The following is a 20,688-nucleotide window of genomic DNA, read 5'->3' as shown; positions in this document are numbered from 1 at the left end:
TCATGAAGTCACCCCAAGCCATTGATATGTACATTAATAACTAATAAGCAAAATTTCTACAGTTTGCAATAAAATTTGCATCCCAAATTAAACCACAAATGAACAGCTTTGTTCTGTGGGCAATATCCACTTGTAAATACACATTCCTCTAATTAAAAACTGTATCACAAGTGGGAAAAAAGTGCAATTTTTTTATATATGGTTAATTCTAATGTTTCCTATTTTTTGAATGTTAGTCTCAAATGCTTCTCTCTACAGTTCTAAGTAAAAGCTATACACACACAACTTAAATGAATACATCCTAAAAGCAAATAAAATAAATTAAAAAAAAAAACACAACAAAAAAACCAAAACCAAACAGTAGATGGGAAGACATATTACAATGTGAAGGAAAATGGGAAGCTACCCCCTCTCTTTCATAGTATACACCTGAGGATTATCAAAAGACACCTAACTTAAGCATTTATGTAGTAGCTGCAATGATTGCAGCCTATCATATTTGTCTGGCTTCTTTTTCTACAGATTGTCTATTAACAGCTCATAGTTCAAGGGAGATCATAATGAAGTAAAGCAGTCTGTTGTCTTTACACTTCCTACCTTCTTTCAGCCTTCAATCACTTCAGCTAAACAAACTGAAGTGCCAATACTCAGTGGTTTACGAGATTTTGAGTTTGGTTTAAGACACAGGCTCACAATTTTCATTTAAATACTTTTTATGGAAAAGAATAGGTGAACATCAGGCATTATGGTCACAATGGTTTGCTTTCACTAGTCAGAAAGAAGAGACAGCAACGTCAGGCAACTTGCTCAGAAGGAAAGATTCCGTGTGGTCGAGGTCCGTACCTACAAACGGCACAGAGGGCGAGGGCAAACCCCTCCTTGCCTCTTACATCACAGGGAACTGCTTTTGGGAGTGGGCAGGTTCGGGCTGAGGAAATCTTTGAGACATTCCCTCCCTTTCTTCCTCCCACTTCCTGCAGCAGTCCAGCCAGTTGTAACCCAGAGCCTAACTTGTGATGCCTGGAAATACAGGATTTTATTTGTGTAAGGTGTGTTTTTCCATATGCTGCTTTGGTCCTGACTACAGATCATCAGGCAGTCAAAGTACCAAATCATTCCATTTTACAAGTATGTAATTTAAATACAACACTGATGTCTTTTTAATAACTTTTAAAAACATATTTTAGAAGAAACAAGAAAAATGTTATTTGCAGATGCATGTCAGAAATTTTACATGTATGTTGGTAGTGAAAGGAACATTCCTAAAGAGCTATACCCACAATCTGGGTAAAAATGAGGCAGGATAAGGACAGCTATTGGTCAACACCAGCTCCTTTGTGTACTAAAATTCAATTGACTAAAATGAGTGACATAAAATCTTCTTATGACATCACTGCTAATTTACTTGATAAGAAATATTAATATAAAAAGAATTGTTGACCAAATCCTCCTAAAGTGTAATTTCAGACATTTGTGACTATTGGTAGATGCCCCGTGGTACCTATAGCAAGTCTCTAACAACATTGCTCAATAAAACATCATTTTAATGTAGCTGTTGGAAGATGTTCACAGTGAATTACATTTCTAGACTCAGTGAAGTCTTCAACTTGTACTGCATACGTAACACTCATTTTCTTTGATGAATGTGGTCCACATCTCTCAGAACAGTCGTATATGTTCCATAAGGCAACATACATACATGTTAAAAAATAACCAATATATTAAGCAAACAAAATACTGACTGAACATCTTCCCCTCAATAACATTCCAATTTAGGAGTTTAGAAAAATGCCAGATGAATTCAATATTTTGAATATTGAATTGTAAAACTTTTTGGATGTTTTTTTCTACTAGAATAAGCATTAGAAAAAAAATGTTACAGCTTAAATTACGTGCAAGCAGTTTGAAGTTAGAAATACTTCTAAAACACTTCTGAAAATTGACTTTATCTTTTCTTCTAAGAAGTTCCTCTACTTTAGCAACTGGCCTTCTTTTCACATAATTCTTATTTCTGTGACTGAGAATGATTTCTGTTAGAAATACTGATTCCTAAAAAAATGTAACAACTTCATGTAATACCTGTGGAGCAAACCCTCCACAGCTTTTGGCCATTTATTCCATTCAAGAACCTCGAATAGCTAAGAAACGAGCAAGTTTTCTTTCCATACAAGGCAGTGATGGGAAGCAGGCCAATTCCTATTGTAATGCCAACACACTCTTTGGGCAGTAAGCATTCCTAAATACATGTAAGAGCACAGGGGATTAACTTTTTTTTAACCACTTTCAAAACCTGCTGATTGATTTCACTACCACTTGCAGTTAATCTAATATTTTGCATGTCAGGCGTATACTTTTGCCTACTGAAAATCTTTGCTACCAAGAAAAATTACACATATGAGGTAAATCTCTATCTAGTCCTTCCCCACAAGTCTCAGAACATTATTATAAAGAGTTAATGCTGGAAATACACAAAGCATTTCTGAACAAACTCGTATAACTATAAAACCTTTTCAGAACATTGTGAAGTAAAATTTCATAAATATGCCAGGCTAAAATTGAAAACTGCAAACTCACTCAAAAAAATTCTTAATTAAATTTTTGACAAGTCTTTATTGATTAAAGCAGAGTAAAAGGCTTAAAAAAAAGTGAAGAGGATTCCTAAGGAGGGTTAAAAAATCATCCTTCCCCAAAAGTCAAATTCTTCTTAAATCATTACTAAGATAAAAAGATTTTACAAGATGCAAGAGAGAATAATAATACAGAGGAAAAATGCAAACTTCAGCTAAGCAAATTTAGGCCTCCAAGTCCCTCATATCAGGTCCTGAGATCTGATTTACAATCTAAAATGTCAGCATCTGGAAAATTGCTGAAAATTAAGTGGCACTAATGTGAAAAAGAACTAAAGCTAAATGTTAGGTACTTAAGTCACTCTTCTACTGCAACACAGACAGATGCAGTAATTCTGATTCTGTATTCCAGAAGTGATGCACAGGTAGATGCACAACAGAATGAATATTTCCAAACCATAGAGTAGGTTCAGGAATTTGGCTGCATCTGTTTCTCTGGAACACCTGCATAAGGCCTTGATTAAAATGATGTCACTCAACAAGCAGCATTCTGAAAAAGCTTTGTGCTTTGAACTGCAACGTTTCTGATGCACAGGTAACAAGGCAGGGAAACATAGCCTGGATGGTATCACAGGGAAATCACAGGGCACCATCCTCTGAAAGAATATTAAGAGTTACCAGCAGTTTGCCATCAAATTGAGAGGGCACCCCAGCTGAGGTCATACAGAAGCTACTCCTTAATGACACTTTATTTGATGTTTTCATTATCTGCCTGGATGATGAAATAACAAAGATTTCTATAATTTACAATTTCCTTTTGAGTAAGGCAAACACTTTGAAGGGTAAGATTCAAAACAATCTCACTTTGGAGAAACTAACATACGAAAAGAACTACACTTGAGAAAGCCAAATCAAATGCAGAGATGACAAGCGTGTTTTCTATGGAACAAATCCCTAGGCAGTTTTCAGGGGTTTACAGCAACCATGAAATCAATACAAACAATATAATGCTCTTGTGAAAAGAGCTACTGAAGGTATCACACTACAGCAGAGTCTGTACCAGCAGGCAGCCAAGGGCTGAGGTGGGAATCTGCTCAGCTCAGATTCAGTACACCTGGGCAGCCTTATCAGCCCAATGCCACCTGATATATGGCACTCAGGTTTCTTGAAATCCAGAGAAAAGGAGTACTTTTTTGTTTCCTTTGTAGTCTCTGAGGAAAAGGGTAGCTCTGCAAGACAGATTCTTTGACAAGTGAGTTCAGTTCAAGGAAGAAGATTTAAAAATTGGTAAAAGGTAATGTAAAGAAATAAAGAAATGTACCTTGATGGAAGTTTATGTTCTGCAAGGAGGAAAGAGGTAAGAGTAATAGTTCTGAGAATAAACTAGAAGTGGTGGCCTCCTAGCACAGGATGCTTTCAGAAGCTGCTATTTACATGGACTATTTGTGCCAGAATATCTCAGTAATATAGGAAGGATAATTATTCTGCTCTACTTGGTGCTGATGAATCCTCCAGCTGAAATATTGTCTGGTCTCTGGCAATGAACTGTAAAGTACACAAATGGGAGAGATTCCAGAGGACTCCAGGAAGACCAAGAGACTTAATCTATAGTAAAGGCTGAATAACTATCCTTATCCCTATTAAAGAGAGATGGCTAGGAGCAAGGAATGTAAGTATCTCAAAATGTCCACAGAGAGCTGTGACTAAGACAGAATATATTGATTACAGTATTAAAGTATTAAACAGTATTAAGTATTAAAGACTTAAATTATATACTAGGGAATCTTAGCTTGAAAGAATAACAAAGCACTCAGGTGGGACATCTAGAAAAACCAGGATTGCTGCTGTTGGAGAGTTCTAAGCACGTTAGGTGAAAATCAGCTAAGCAGTCATCCAGCTGTACTTAACCCTACTGCAAGTGCAAAAGAATAATCCCAAGGCTTCTCCCAGCTCCCCACGTTTGTGTAGTCTAAACCTTAACATATTTCACATTACTACACAAGAGACTAACACTCACACAGTTCTTAAAAAAACATTCTACTGTCCAATAGTCACCCTAAAGATATTCTATGTAAGTAACTTAGATGTAGTGTCTTGGTTTAAGTAAAAGACCTTGCCTAAAAACACCAACTTCCAAAGTCCATGCCCTGATTTTCTCTTTTTTTTTTTGGCTAGCATATATTCACCTTGAATTCTAAGCCAAATCATTGGAAAGCTACCTCTTGAATCTGTCTAGTGTGCTTTATTTGGCTCTGAAATAGGTTTCAAATACGTTTTTATGAATCCTTTTAGTCTGTTAGAGAGTATCTGATGCAGTAATATATTTTGTGCCAAACCCCTATTTAAAACCCTAGCTTTTGACTGAGCTCATAAAGTACACTTCTATTCATCTCCAAAGAACTCACAGTATAATTGGGACTTTTCTAGAACCAAGATAACCATTTCTGGTCTTTTGTCATTCGCAGGATGTCATTGGCAGACAATAATATAAAAAAAATACCCCTCTGCCTTTCTTGTCTACTGTTCAGGTATCAAATTTCAAGGAAATAAAAAAAATCCATAGATATAAATCAACTAAAATAATCTGAACAGTAGTTTTTAGCAACATGAGAGTACGAGTCCAGTACATTCCCTTCAATAATATACACCCTTTAGCAGTAAATGTGGCATTTATAGCCCATTTTGCTATTTTTCATTAAAATGCAGTCATCTTTGCTTCACCAAACAAATCTGTCACTTGAACTTAGTGCTCCGAATAAGTACAAAATAAGTACAAAAAGACGAAAAGATACATTTATACTGAATATCAGTTTTTGATGAACTCCAGGAGCCCGGGGAGCACTCCATGTGCAGAGAACAAGCTCCACAGCCCCATCTGTTGGCTAACGAAGCGCTCAAAGCTATCTACCAGCCCCAACCCAGCAATGCTGAAGGGGAACCAGTTCAGGTTTTGGATGAACAATTCCCGGTCTTACCATCACAGATCTATGGTATCCGTGCATCAGTAGCAACTTTTACTACCTAAGCACATAAGAACTGAGTTTCTAATACACTTATGGGATTTTTAACTTCTTTTTAATTAGAACAACAAAGCACTCTGTGCTTAGTGCTGCTTTTTTGAGCAAGGTTGGGACTGGCTTGCTTGCATTTTCATTCATAGATAAATGGTCTATAGTGAAATTGTAGTATTTAAGGAGTGTCCCTTGACTTATAAGCCCAAGCTAAAATTACTTGCTTTTAAAGCCAAGGGCTTGAATGTACATTTTTAAAGGCATTTACTGTAGTTTGTAAGTGACAAATGTTCCCAGCTCCTACTGACTTGTAGGGACTAAGATAGCCAGATCTTGAGCATATGGAATAGATGAAATATGACCTGCTTGTGTTAAAAATACAGAACCCAGTGACTGAGTGATTTTAAACAAAGCATCTCCTTATGTAATAAACAAAGTAACTCCTTCGTATGACTGCAGTTCTAATGAAGAATTACAGTAGGACAGTTCTTCTCTGCAGCAAGCAGAACAAGGTGACAGTATGACTGGGACAAGTTCAAGGGCTTTTCTAGAAGTTCTAACCTATAAAAACCCACTGCAGTGAACCTATTTGTACCACACTAGAAAACTGCTGCTGCAAGCTTTAAGTTTGGTTAATGTCAGTTGTGATGGGGCTCCCAGTGCTGAAAATGGCAAGAGAAGAGGGTGGGGGGAAGGTGGGAGCTAATGCACTTTTCTTATGTAAGCATTGGTCCATTCAGAGAAATGAACACAAATCTGACAGACAGGAGAGGTGGCTGAAAGGAAGAAGTGTAGCAGATAACTCAAAACTAACATAAAACACATACATAAAAATCAGTCAGTGTTGAGAAATACTACTGCTGACCTCCTCTGTTAAATTATCAGTAGAAGCTCCCATGTACTGCCAGTGGGGGGGGAAGAAGTGTGTTGATGGTGCACTCCTGCAGGAAGTACCTTATCTCAGAGTAAACTGCAGCTGTATTAAGAAGTGGAAATCAAACAGCACTCAAGGATAAACAAACAAATAAAAAAGTTCAGAAGTAGTCTGGAACTTGAGACCTACCTGCTTTCCCCCCTAAGTCAGGCTGCATACTTGCTCAACCAAGACTTAGATCCCTACCCATAAACAAAGACAATTGCTACCATAATATGAGGATAAGCAAGTAAACTTTCATTCAAACCCTAATGACAATTACTCTGTCAAAGTCCCACTGAAATGTGGGTATCCTGTACTAAAATCTGGTTATCCAACTAAAGTTTCAGACTAACTGCTGTCTTTTAAAAGCTCTTTAAAGGAAAGAGAACTAACAGAGGATCTCAGTAACGCAGGATCATTTGACTCCATTATGCTCTTTTCAGTCCAAAAATATACTTTCCTTTCAAATGACAAAATTCTATTCTTGCTTAGGGCACAATCATAACGAGCAATCTACAGGACCTCTGAAAAGACATCAGCTGCTGAGCAGTTTGGCTCACTCATAGCTTTCCTCGCTGTTATTCAAAACTCCATAAAATAAATGGACTCCCTATCTCCTATTCACAAACCTTCAGGTCTCCTATGGTCAATAAAACACTTTTCCTGCAAGAAGAGCTACAAAACTAGGCTCCTTTATGCTGGAAATGATGTATGTACACTACACTGGGAGGGAATGGCTCTCCAGCCAAAATCTTTGGGGCTTGGTAGCAAAGGAGAAGAAAGGCATTGTGTGTTTAAATTACCACTGTCAAACTCATTCTTGAAAATAATTTAAGATTATTGTATTCTACCCCCTGCTATATATCCAACAGACGTCAAACTGAAGAGAACAGCATTTCAGCATGTAAAAAAGCATGGCATTGCCCTTTTAAGTATCTACTTATGATGTTTAAAGCCAACAATTGCTGAAAAAATTATTAACACCAAGTATAACTAGCGACGTGATTGAGTCTTCTCCATGTTTATTTACTAATAAGGTGTGACCTTAGGCAGGGTGGGGGGATTGGAATTGGGATTCTATAACTCATGTTTTTTTCACAGAGGTGGGAAAGTAGATGAGATTATTTGCTGGAAAAATATGGAACTTATGAATGCCTTTTAAAGTGTAGCTTTGTATGATATTTTCCCAATTTTTCAAAGAGTTGTCCTTTACCTGTATTTTTACATAGTTCTATTTTTTAATACACCTTGACTGGAAAATTCTTCTCAGCTCTTGTATGATCTACAAACTCCCATTTAGTACTTTGAAAACATTTGTGAGGGTTGGTTCCTGCAGTGAGGGGATTCTGCTCTTTTCCTCAGCACAGATCCTCAGAGAAAGCACTTGTATTAGCTATCAAAGAACAGCAGCAGCACTAGAAGAGCAGCAGCACACCCTGACATGCAAGAGACAAAGGTTTAGACTATGATTTTTATTCTTGCAATGTCTGAAATGTCACATGTGCGCTTCATTCAACTCAAGTACAGAATATTACATTACTTTAAATAAACTATGCCAGGTATTGCAACAAGGTACATAACTTACCCCTCCCATTGTAATGCCATCAATAAGTGCCACATATGGCTTCTTGCAAGTGCCTGTAAGAAATGTAAAGAAAAACAATCATGCATCTTTTTCAAGAGTGGACCTGTGGCTACCTGCCACATGACACGTTTCCCCATGTCTTACTTCAGCAAGAGCAACAGAAAGTAAATGGTAATTTAAACAGTAAAACATCAACTTATAATGAAGATTGTTCATATAACTCTTAAAGAAACACCAGTTACTGACTTACTGCATTGTGAGTGTTGTAAGAGAAATCATACAGCTATGAAATGTCAGACTGTTTGCTATGTCAGTACCTGACAATTTAGCTATTATAAATAGCTTGGTAGGACATTGGGACACAACAGTTGCCCTTTCACCCCCTCTCACAGCCTGGCTTAACAGCACAGTGTGTGTCAGCCCTTCAGTGCTTTGCTACGAAGCCACATGAATTGGCAGGTTTCAGTCAAAATGGGACAATGCAAACACGTTCTGTCTTGCCAACTCTGTTGGATGTTACAACCCTTGAATGTGGTGCAGGAAGGTCGAGATGATAATGTCCTGAAGTACCACAGTATCAGCTACCAACTTTATCTGTTGGGGCCTTTAAGAGGCATAAAACCAAAGCCCCGATGCTTTCAATTACCATTCGTGGAAAGATTCAGATGTTCACTGAGAATGAAACAGCTGCCTTTGTATTCAGTGTTTTCAGGTCCAACAAAGTTCAAAAAGATTGCTGATACAGATATCCCCTGCATCCATGCTGCTAGTTTTTCTGTTACAACTATAGGTCATTGTTTAAGAAAAAAAGTATTTTAAAAGGCAGTTCAATCCTTCAAATTAGTAGTTAGAAAATGTAGCAGAACTGTGTTTTTAACTTTGTTCTTGCATGAACGTACAAGCTAATGCATGGGCTGTAGATGCTAGCCTTTGAACTAAATTTCTATAGCAGCATTCTTTTCCCACAGCAATGCTGTGAAAGCAGCTCCCCTGTGTATTTTTAAGTTGGAGAATATAAGGTATAAACAAGGTAGAAATCTCGGCCTTAAAGGAATAAAATCATACTAAAGTTATCAAAAATCTAGGGTTTGTAATTATATTTATTATATATTGAACACTCTAATAATAATAAAAAGACCAACAAGAAAACAAACAAAAAACCCACACAAAACAAAACAACCCCAGACTTTTAAATTAAGTACCCTTGCAACAGAATCAAGTCCAACTGCCATAGTAATACTATGTTTTCTCCAAGTATGTGAAACCTTAAACTATTTTCCTGGCCTCCTGTTGGAGAAGGCAAGGTACATAACAAGCATGCTCAACCTAGAAACTCAAACAAAGTAAAAATAACCTTACTTTGTAAAAAGTAAAAATTACTCTAATAACTGTGCTCTTCTGTCAATGTAAGCAACACCTTCACCTCTCCTCCTGTAGGGACTAACACTGGATATAGTATTTAAAATCTCAAAATGCATTAAGTATGTTTGGAATAGTTTCTTCTCACCAAAATATTCAACTCCTGAGTTTTATCCTGAAGAGTTAATATCCTTTCTGATTATCTCTTACCCCTGTAAACTTCATGCAGTGTCTTTGCTGTTAGTTCTTTGCAGTAAGCTAAGCAGGTAACTCCTGGCCTCAGTTATGCAGTCTCAGTCTTTCATGCAGTCTATTTAAATGGAAAGCCTTAACATGATTTGATCTTCTGACTGAATGTTAATGATTTTCCACATATCTATTTTTAGCTCAGGTCTTTGAGGCAGATCAATGATACTTACCACAGAACTGCAGTGTCTGCAGCCAAGACTTAATTCTTCCATAGAGGAAATATAACTACCCAGAACAATGGGATGGGATAAAGCAGCTGTCACAATAGCTCAAACAAAAGGAACAAATTCTGCATGCAAGGTATAAAAATGCAATGTTACACTACTGGTACTGAAACTCAGTTAAAGAAAAATTAACTACTACTTCCATGATGTTTTCACAGTCTTTAATAGATTAGCAAAGAGAGAGAGTAAATTTACATTCAAAGCCAGTGTTATGAAAACTGTAGTGCTTCAGAAACTGCTATCAAACATACCAATGGCGTTGTTCAGCCTGTATTCTCTTTGGAAGAACTCTTGTACCAGTTTACCTCCAACTTTTCCCGCCTCTGTGATGGCTTAAGAGAAATAAAAATTCTGAAGATAACTAAGTTTAATACAAATAGAAGTAATAATTAATAGAAGTAATAATAGAAATAATAATTAATAAAAAATATAAGTAACATTAACAGAAAATAATGTCACATAAGTGGTTTTTTTTTTTCTACAGCAATTAAACAGAAGTTAATCCTGCTTTATTATATTGTAGAAAATTTGCTCAAACTTAAATATGACTGTTCAGTCTCAAGTTAAGTCTCAAGTTTGAGTCAATTGTATTTTGCTGGAGACTCTGTCACGTACTTGTGAGAGTGTGGTCCCTTTTCTATGCTATGGAACTCCTCCTAATGTCTAGTACTCTTGTTTCTGATATTTTTCATATCAATATATAGAACAGTCACTTCAAATTGATTAAGACTAAATACTAGGAATGAGAAGCCAATTAGAGCAGGACATAATTTAACAATAACCCGTGCTGCTTGTTTACCTACAGCTTAGAACAACTGCTAATTTTCACACTTCAGAGATTTCCCACAGTTTATAGCTAAAAAATGATCACAGACACATTGATCACCACTGTCAGTTCTGCATCTAGCCATCTGAAACATCAGACACACATCATCCAATGCTATCACAGCTACCTACTAGGACCCTTCAAATTCTTTGTGAAGAAGCTGTCAGTAATGAAAATCTGGGAAGAGAAAGGTAGAGACAAGAACCCTCTCTCCCCAGGAATGACTGGCTGCTATTACCAGTTATTCATAAAAATGTTTATGAATAGCAATTTTTACTCTTTTATACAATGTCTCAACAGCTTTCTCCTGACAAATAACTTAAGTAGTATCTGCACATCAAGGTGTCATAAGAAGTCAGCACAACTAATCTCTTACTGTTGTGTAGCAAGCCTCTGTTTACCCAAGTCACAGTAAACAAAGGAAATAAATGCAAAGTAGCAAGTGACAAAGATATGTCAAATGTTTAAGTGACTATAGTCCTTACCTCTGATGTCACCTCCAGCACAAAAAGCTTTTCCCCCAGTTCCCTTTATAATTATTAGAAAAGTTTCAGGATCTTGCTCCCATGTCTAAAAAGAAGTAAAGGTTTCCGTGTAAGACTTAAGTGTGCAAAAAAAAGGCTTTCTCTGTATACTGTCTATAATTCTTATTTTACTTTAAAAAAAAAAAATCAATCCATGCTTTAAAATAGTTTGTCTTAAACTGAAGTTTGAGAGTTAAACGTCTTTCTGCCACCCCGAGCCCTTATCAGCAGTGACATCCGAGATCAGCAGAGCTGCCTCCTGTATTTCAGAAAAACAACTGTGCAGAGCTCCCAGCCCCTGAAGAAAGGCAGCACCTCCTGAAACAGGGCCTGACATCAATCCCAACGGGAACACAGGGCTGGGGCAGAAAGCTGGGAGTATTGAAGATGGATAACAATATTTCTGGCCAAATCGTGAAAGCTGTGTAAATCTAAGATGCCTGGCAAAGAAATCAGCATTTAAATTTTTGATGGGTTTTGCCAAAATGACTGCAGTCTACACCAGTGAAGGAATGGATCAAATCCCTTTGTCCACATAGGTTTTGTTAGGTATAAAGACTATGGGGTTTGGATTTTTTTTTCTCCTCAATTAAATGCACTGATACCTGACTTCAGCAGAGGTGCAGCTTTAAGAGAAAAAGATGCCTTTTTCAGGCATTCCACCATCCCTCTTAAACTGTTTATATGTCACTTAATTAAGTGAACCCAGATAAAAGAGAAACATGATATTTCTGTATACCAGCAACTGCACTTAAAATTATGACACCTTTTAAGGCTGTGCTTCAAACAAAGCAAGGTACTCAGTACTACAGATTAAGTATTTCTTTCTTTAAATATTCTCCAAGGAGTGCACAAATTTGCAACACAACCACCTATTAAAATACCAAAAGGCAACTATCCAACTGGTATCTAATGAGTTTGTGCACATGATAAACAGTACCATTAAATTAAAAAGGACTATTTGCATTCTTGAAATCTCACAGTACTTCACTAGCTTGTGGAAACAATGCCTGTAAATCCATGAATTCCTCATTTAAGGAATGATGCTGACAGCACCTTGCTTCCTAATGGTTTGTACCTTTTATTTCAGCCACACAGCCTCCCCAAAAAACATGCATCCAATTAAGAGGCAACACCACTGTATAGACTGAAATTTGTGCATGCCAACTGACCAGCTGGGTGTTGCCTAAAGGAACATACAAATGCTTTTTTTGAATTCAGTTCTGGTACTAATATGGATGTTCATTTATCCACGGAGATGCTAAATTTAACTTTGTCTGACAGCTTGTTTCTTTGACGTTTTCTCTTTCTAACTTGCTTGAAACTGTCTCTTCTCATCCTATAAATTTGAGCTCATTGGCCAATGCACTCACACAGACTTTCATTCTTTAAATCAGTATACTAAGAAGTGTCAAACTGTATTTTAGAATTGGTTTCAAATAAGATATGTATAGTGGATGGGGAGAAGTGGAGATACTAACCTTTAGTTGTGGGTAAATTTGTTGGATCATAGGAAGATTTAGTGCATTGAGAGCCTTGGGTCTATTCAAAGTTATTATGCCTGCACCTCCTCTCTTTTCCAACAACACTTCAGCTGTTGAATCTGTTTGGTTTGACATTTTCTGTACATGCAAAACCAAATAAATACAGCAAGTGTCATCAGTCAGATAACTTGAGTAACATACAAAAGTGTTTATGGAAATATATTCTTAAAATTCATTATTTAAGATCATAAAATATGCATTTTGCAATTGTATACTAATTGTACACTTTCCCACTGTGCTTCAAGTTTTATTTGCAGTTCTTTTGAAACTGCTTCATGTTTGAGGCCTTCAGAGTAATAAATCTCAGGCAACTTTTTTGGCCACACATTTTTAACAATGACTTTTGAGATAAGTGAAATTAAGAAAAACAACCAAACAAAAAACACCCAAACATCAATATAAAACCACAATTCCTTAAAACTGACATTCTGAAAATACCTGCAACTATTAGAACAATGACAGTGCCATGTGTGCCTACTGGCAGTTTGACACTCAAACATACACATTGCTTTGTAAGTAACTTTTAACATTTGAAAACAAATCAGTGAACTATTTTCACAATTGATTTCAAACTCACAGTGGGATGATATTTAAGGAATTTACGGAAGCTAACACAGAAACTATCTATAAAGGTAAGTAAAACCAAAATAATTAAGCTTTAATTTACAATATAATAGAAACTTTTAACAAAGTGCTCAAAGATGTGGACAATACTGTGCCTAAGCAATAAATGACAGCTTTCGGAGTCTGACAGTGAGCAGACACATTAGAAGCTGCATTGTGCTGTCTGTCTTGAGGGAGTTAAGGAGTCCTGAAAGCTTCCAATTCAGTCAAACAAGATGCTGTCCTTACCAAATGTTGTAATATTACTTGCAGTCTGTTGACTGTCTTCAGCCTAAAACAGAAATATTAAAAAGACAGATAAAACCATAAACCAGCCACACGATCCCCAAATATCTGGCTGCTGGGTTAGGCAAAGCAGTGGCAGAAAAATTTCTGAATACAAGTGTTTTACATTCTCCTTTTTAAAACCAAGCAAATTAGGATACAATTTTGTTATCCAAACAGTTGCAAATTCCTTGCTTACTAGTAAATAGACAGCAGATACCAATGTCAGCTACTAATGTTTTCAAGTCAGGAGAACCTGGAAAGACAGAGGGTTTGGGGGATATGAATGATAGTTAACAGTGTGTGTCCTTTAAAGATTTACTGCCTTTTTCTGGATGTTTAAATACTGGCACTAAAAAAAACCAAACAAACAAACAAAAAGAAAAACTAAACAAAAAACACAAAAACGGTCTTGTCAAAACCTTGTGTATTTCCAAAGGTTCCATTGCACAAACCTGCCCTCATGTGTACATGTATTTACACAGTTTGTCTAAGAGGCTCGAGTTTCTGTGGGTGACAGGAGAGATCCAGACCAGGGCATTCTGTGCCCCTGTCACTCGTTTTATTTCTTAATTGTCACTGAGGAAGGCAGCTATCGATGGCGCTGCCCAGACGCCAGACCCCTGGAACGAGGAACTTAAGCTTACAAACCCAGCCAACTACAAGTTATATGTTAATGCCCCGGCATCCTACGCTGTTTTTAAATCGCGTGCTCGCTTTAGCACGGGAAAGTCAGCCCAGGCCTGGCTAACCTAGGCCTAAGTCGCGAGGCACAGCAGCTGCGGGGCCGCGCTCCGCCGGCCCGTCCCGCCCGCCCCCGGCTGTCGCCGGCGCCATTTCCCGCCCGCCGGGGCGGCCCCGTTACCTGGGCAGCGCGCGCAGCACCCGCCCCGCCATGGCGGCCCCGCCGCGGCACAGCCGGCACCGGCGCGCGGCGGCCCCGGGGCGGGACGGGCGCATGCGCGGGGCTCTGAGGGGACGCCGCCGCATCCCGGACCGGGAGCGGCTCCTCCAGTCCCGGGACTGGCTCTGAGGAGCGGCCGCCGACCTCTGGTCCCCTTACCCCGCTCGCCCTCCCGCCCTCGCTACCTGAGGGGGGAGCCCGGAGGTCGGCGGCCGCCTGCGGTCCCCCCCCCCGAACAACCCCTTGGCACAGGTAAAGGCAGGTTCCTTACCTGGAGTTTTCCTGCCTGTTCCCCGTCCGGAATGAGGGCGGGAGGTGTGAGGGCGCGAGGTGATACAGTTCCTCTGTCAGTGAAGCAATGATGCTGCGTGTAGCAATAACAAACCATGCTTGTTGCTGCCCAAAGTGGGGCAAGCTGGCGTTGCCAAACTGCCTTCAGAGCTCAGCTTTGTGGACTGAGACTTTATTCTAGTGGTTTGTTATTTTCAGCAGTAAAACCGGTTTCTTAATTTCAGGCCTCCTGGTTTCTCTTCATCCCGTGTACCCTGTGGACACACCTGGGCTATCCCACACCCCCAGCTACTGACACAGGATAGCGAGTGAGGTGGGATTAAGGAGCTGCTCTTGTGACCTCGCACTAAGAACTGCTTGTAAGTGAAGGTGAATATATGGATTAAGCACTAGCATGGTTACTGCCCTGACAGCAGCTCAGACAGCTGTGAGCTCAAACACAGCATGTGTGTGTTCTGCATAAATAGACTCAGAAACTGCAAATGGGAAAATTGCCTCTTTTTTTTTAAATTATTATTTATATTTAAAAAAAAAAACAAACAGAGTATTAAGCCACTTGAGAATTTATGGCCGTCATGTTAGGAGTTCATAGTGCTAAATTCACTTTGATTTCCATAACTAAGACCATTCCATGAATTTTGTTTCTCAGGCTTGACATGATCAGCATGAGACTGATACTGAAAAATGTGACGAACCATGGAATAAATGACAATAAAGTGCACTAGGCAGAAACGTGGGTTCATCATCTCTTGGTGTAGCAAGTTCTTAGCACCAGCTGTCTTGACTCACGTTAGTATTAAAAAAATCCAAACAATCTTAAAACCTTTAAGCTAATATATTTTGCTGGAACAAAAAAATCCCAGCTCTCAGAAGCACTTCTAAAAAAGTCCCCAGAGGGCAACCTTGCTCTTCATTTCGAGAAATGATTCAGCCCCTGCTTAGAGCAGCGTCATCTGTGTTGGCATTTCCATTGTAATGACTCTCAGGCTGTATTAAATTTGGTTGTAAAAGTCTTAATCAAACTAAATATGCATTAAAAAAAAAGATACAGAACATTTGTGTATTAATGCAGTCTCAGTTTTCAGTCTTGCACGCTCTGAACAAAAAATAACTGAGAACAGGACATGAGGTGCTTTTGCAGTGACTGGGAGACTACTACAAACTAATGAATTGCATAATTCATTAGGCAATCCAGACTATTAAAACTTTCACCTAAAGGTTATATGATAATCAATGATGTAGCTTATTAGAGTCATCTTGAGTATATACAGCCCTGTATGCTGCTTTACACCAAGTACCATGAAATTAAATCTAAACCAGTCTAAAGGACACCAAATTATCCCAGTTGCCAAACTTGAACCCTGACTTAGATACATATTTTATTTTATTTTTTTTAGGATAGCTCTACATCTCTCATCCAGGCCTAACCAATAACGGGGAGTCTGATAAGCAGGTAACATTTTTGTTCTTCATATCCTATGTCTGAAAGTCTATGCACTTCACAGACAAATAGAAGTAGAACCTTTCTGTCAGATAATCTTTTTGCTAGCGGTGGTGTGGAAATGAAGAAATGGGTGTGGGGAAACTAACCTTGGGTAAGAGCAGGTGGAGGCCGTCTGAAACCCCTGGAAATCTCTTAACAAATCCCATTTGTACGTGGGCAAGGCTGTGATCAGGACCTGATTTCACAGGGTGTCTGTTTCAAGGGTCCAAAATAGAAGTCGGTGATCTGATTCTTCTTTTACTTATGCTGATTTAAAACTATTCCCCCTCTGAGTTCAGTATAAATAATGGTGTAGACCCTTTCTCTGTGGTATTCCAGCTGTAGGTCTGATTTAGGGCAAGAGCAGGGCCTACTCGTTTGTAAGCAATGAAGTAGCAGCAAGCACTGTCTTGCAACAGCTGCTGATTTCTTTCCATGGTGGTGACACTGAATTTATGCTCAATGTTTTCTTAAAAATCCTTTCCTTTTTTTTTTTTTTAATATAAATTGCTTTCAAGAAGAAGGGGTGGTGACAGAAGAGCCATCTTCTTTGAGCTTAGTGTTCTTCATTTTTAAACATGCTGGTGATGGCTTGAATTTTCCTATAGTTTTTTTAGGGGGGTGCTAGGTGTTAGGAAACTGTGATTTTATCACAGATGGCCATTTAGTTGACTGCAATCCCGTCCAAAAAGTAACTTGCATATCATTCTGCTTTTTCAGAGTTCTCCTGCACACCCCATTTTTTGCAGAGAGGAATATCAAAGTGAAAATGTTTTCTAAAAGATAAAAAAAGACTTCTGTAAGTAGAAATAGGAAAAAGAGTGAAAATAATGGAGTTGCATGAGAATAAGTGGAATGAGATGACCTTTAACCTGGGAGTTTATGGATGATTTAATATTGGCAAAGTGGGTTGCAAGAGACTGGATATGCTGGAGGTGAGCAGCACACCTAGTAACCAAGCCAGGAACTCAGGGAGTACAAGTGCCATAGCCAGAAGGATAAGCAGGTTGTAATTCCTCCCCCTGGAAAAATTTCCTGGCAGTGCACTCAGCAGGTTTGGAAAGAGAAAACAACTTGCAGACTGTAGGAGGACTTCAGAATTGAGCAGATGTTTTCAGGTTTTGTTTCTGGGGTTTTTTGGTTTCTTTTCCAGAAAAAAAAAATAACTGCAGAATGCGGGAACTCTTGCTCCCTAGAAGGATTCCAAGAGCAGCTCAGCTGCTTTCTGTGTGCCACCTGCATATCCCTAGTTAATCATTAACTTGTGCCTCTCAGTTGGCTCTGAGAGCTCCCTGTGTACTTGACCAAGACCAGATAATAAATGGTACAAGTACTTCATCCTGTCCCGTGCTCCTGTGTCCAGGCTTGCTGTGAATTTAATCTTTTCCTCTGCTGGTCTAAGAGCTGGTACCTAATTGCTCTGAGTGTGGGTAGCAAGTGCATCCTTACAGCGTGTGAAGGTAAGGAAAAATGAGTCTGTGAAGGCTTGAGGAACAGAATGGGAAAATTTCCAGCTCATCCCTGCTAACTCGTTATTACTGTGCTGACAAACAATCCTCACATTGTTATTTCTCAGTCCAGTCTCAGTTGGCAGCACTCTAAAGCACCTCCACAGGTGACACAGGCAGAAATTTCCTTGTGCCAACTTGGATGCCAAATACTAAAGCCTCAGGTCTGCAGTGGAGAGGCTTCCAGTAACGTCATTGAGAGCAGAAGTAGCCTTAAAATAAGCAGAAAACTAATCTGTTCCTCCACTCTCTAACAGTAGGCCAGCCCAGGGAGGGACTGAAACACCCAAAACACCTATGAAATATGGAGAAGGAAAATTTTGCTTTTGTCTGTAACATGAGTAATCTCATTGTACAAAGTGTCTTCCCTGGGGCTCCATGCAACATCTGAAATCATAGATTTGGACTGAGGGCACAGCTAATGGCATGCAGGAGTAAATTCCTCCTGTTACAAGAAAGTGTGTGAGGAAGGAGGGGGGAAAAAAAATCAACTTTTTTTCCCCCCCTTTTTTATTTCAGCAGTTAATTTGCATCTTTTCAGTGGGGAACTAGAAGTGTTTGGAAAAGGATGAAAGCAAATCCATAATGAAGCTGTGTGAGCGAAGTGCTTTCCATTTTCCTTTGGCCTCAGAGGGCACCGGGGGAAAGTGTGGGGGTGGCTGGGTGCTGCTGCAGATGCTGCCGTGTTGATGAGACAGGGAGGGCGGATCCGAGCGAGGTCCATCCACCAGCGAGTTCCTCTCCTCCCACCAGCCCGGCTTAGACATACCACTCATGCTGCATCCACCCTGCCAGTACTCCCTGGGTTAGACGGGACCCTGGGCAAACACCCGCCTACATCTTTCTTCCCTGCTGCCACAAGCAATCTGTCATTCCGCTCCTCGAACCACCCTCCACCTACGTACAAAGCCATAACTGTGAGGAACGCCCTCCTCCCTCCTCCTTTCCCTCCCCACGAGCCTGTTCTTCGTGGGTGAAAAATGCTGTCTTCCCAGAGATCTGGTCACCCCCGAATTTGGCTTTGAGACCCAAGCTGTTTGATACCTTTTAGGACCACAGCTTGGAAAGCTCCGCTTGCAGATCTATTGTATTAGTTTTTCAATTGCACATAATTGCACATGTGCAGGTGGGAAGGGGCTATTTGCTTCCCACTTGCTCTGATATGCCTCCTTCCCTAAGAGGGCCGCTTCCTTCCCTCCCTGCTCTTGGCTTCCCACGCATTCAGCAATCAGAAATGCTGCAGAAAACTGACCAGCTACCAACCCGCCCACCTGAGGAGGAGGAGCACTAGCAGCAGCAGCACATTTCTCTCGCTCTCAGCTTTTTAAACACAGTTAAAAAGAGCTGTGGCGTGGGTGAAAATAGCTGTAGGGAGTGTGTGTGGGAACGGGGCCAGAGGAAAGTGAATTTTCTCTTGGTAGGACAGTTAACTTCTAGTGGACCAAAAAAATCCCCCAAGGATATCTTAACTGCTGAGGGTGTCTTTGTCTGTATAATTAGTTCTTAAGGTTTGAGTTTCCCAGGTCTGGAAAGAATGCAACTGAGTTTCTCTCTCCCTGGTAGTGCAAGTGATGGCAGGGAAGCTTGCCTACCAGACTCCAGGAGTCTGCTTAGCAAATGATATCTGTATTGCATCCCGTTGTGTCATCACGTCTGTTGTGCTGCTCTCGATGTGTGTGCTCGATTCTGTGAGAGTCAGAGCTGCCTGTATGTAGGAAGAGAAAAAGGCACGTGGTTTTCACACAGTGTGGGTCTGTATTTCAAAATACCGTCCCTGTTGGACCTCTTGAAATAGCACTGTCCCAGAATATCAGTTAATTCAAGATTTATTCTAAATGTGTGCTTCTAAAAGAAATTAAATTCAGGCTTATCTGTGTTAACAGGATGTTATTTGAGGTGTTTTGCTGGTATTAAATGAAAATAGCAGTGGAACTAGTGTAGGAAAGCAGAACTTGTAAGATTAGTGGTATAGAGTGCAAAGTGATAGTGCTGTTTCTTGATAGACTCCAAGAACTAAGGGTCCTCTTCAGCTTTGACATTCTGACTTGTTTTGACTTATCTATCTGACATACAGGTTTCACAATATGTGTTCCTAGTTATAGTCATCCTAGCCTGAGTTAGTTGCGTGCATTCTTCTCAGTCCAAAACTCTACCCATACACTGATTTTTGACTAGATTTCACACCAGCATCAGACTTTCCATATACGTTACTGATGCAGAATCTTATATCAGGATGTGGTCTCTAATGGTTCAGACATGCAATAACGGCCAAATAATGAAATTTGACTTTGAAAGTATGGGAGATCTAAAAAAAAAATATTGCACAGGGCCTGTAATTTTCTTCTTGTGAGTAGAAACCTCAAGGCTGGGAAAGGGGCTCGCTGACTTCAGTGCATGTCCCCCACCAGTCTGTCTCCTGTGGCTCTGGAGATTTAACCCTAGGGTTGGAAGGAAAAACGTAAGCATAATTTGTTCCACTGATCAGCTCAGAAACAAAGGGAGTTATGAATAAGCCCAATTAACACATTTGCATGTGACAAAACAGATCAGCTGATGGACTTATGTTAGCAAGAGCTACAGCAGTATCAATGGAGATGTAACCTTAATGGAACTAATTATCCTGGTGTTTTTAAAGTCTTATTTATGAATGGTGATTAATATTTTTAATATATCTTCGTTACCTTCCACTGAATCTTATGTAACTCATAATTATAATCTGCTGGAATTACATACCCAGCCTAAGGAGGAACAATATTCCAAATAGTAAGTTCATGTCACTTGACTGATTTACTTTAAAACATTGCAGTAA

The 20,688-nt window shown here is 39.4% G+C and overlaps 1 protein-coding gene across 5 annotated transcripts in view; it reads right to left on the bottom strand.

The window, feature by feature from the left end:
* HIBCH (3-hydroxyisobutyryl-CoA hydrolase) overlaps window positions 1-19,542 on the bottom strand; it is a 47,513-nt gene extending 27,971 nt beyond the window's left edge. The window contains exons 1-7 of one of the 5 annotated variants that reach the window (XM_051787810.1): window positions 19,472-19,542; window positions 14,869-14,961; window positions 13,658-13,700; window positions 12,743-12,883; window positions 11,223-11,307; window positions 10,163-10,243; window positions 8,080-8,132 (exon numbers count right to left, since the gene is read on the bottom strand). In XM_051787810.1, coding sequence (XP_051643770.1) covers window positions 8,080-8,132; window positions 10,163-10,243; window positions 11,223-11,307; window positions 12,743-12,883; window positions 13,658-13,700; window positions 14,869-14,961; window positions 19,472-19,527 — 552 coding nt within the window. In that variant the 5' untranslated portion in view covers window positions 19,528-19,542. Of the gene's footprint in view, window positions 1-8,079; window positions 8,133-10,162; window positions 10,244-11,222; window positions 11,308-12,742; window positions 12,884-13,657; window positions 13,701-13,892; window positions 13,912-14,148; window positions 14,504-14,558; window positions 14,703-14,868; window positions 14,962-19,471 lie in introns of those variants that run through there. The other 4 variants (XM_051787812.1, XM_051787813.1, XM_051787814.1 and 1 more) reach the window with 4 other exon arrangements.
* Between the last annotated feature and the right edge of the window lie 1,146 nt (window positions 19,543-20,688).

The sequence above is a fragment of the Manacus candei genome, unplaced genomic scaffold, assembly GCF_025592945.1.
Source record: "Manacus candei isolate 608988 ecotype Guabito, Panama unplaced genomic scaffold, ASM2559294v1 h1tg000023l, whole genome shotgun sequence".
Lineage (NCBI taxonomy): Eukaryota > Metazoa > Chordata > Aves > Passeriformes > Pipridae > Manacus > Manacus candei.
Note: the sequence above shows the minus strand (reverse complement) of the source record. Positions and strands in the feature narration are given on the sequence as shown.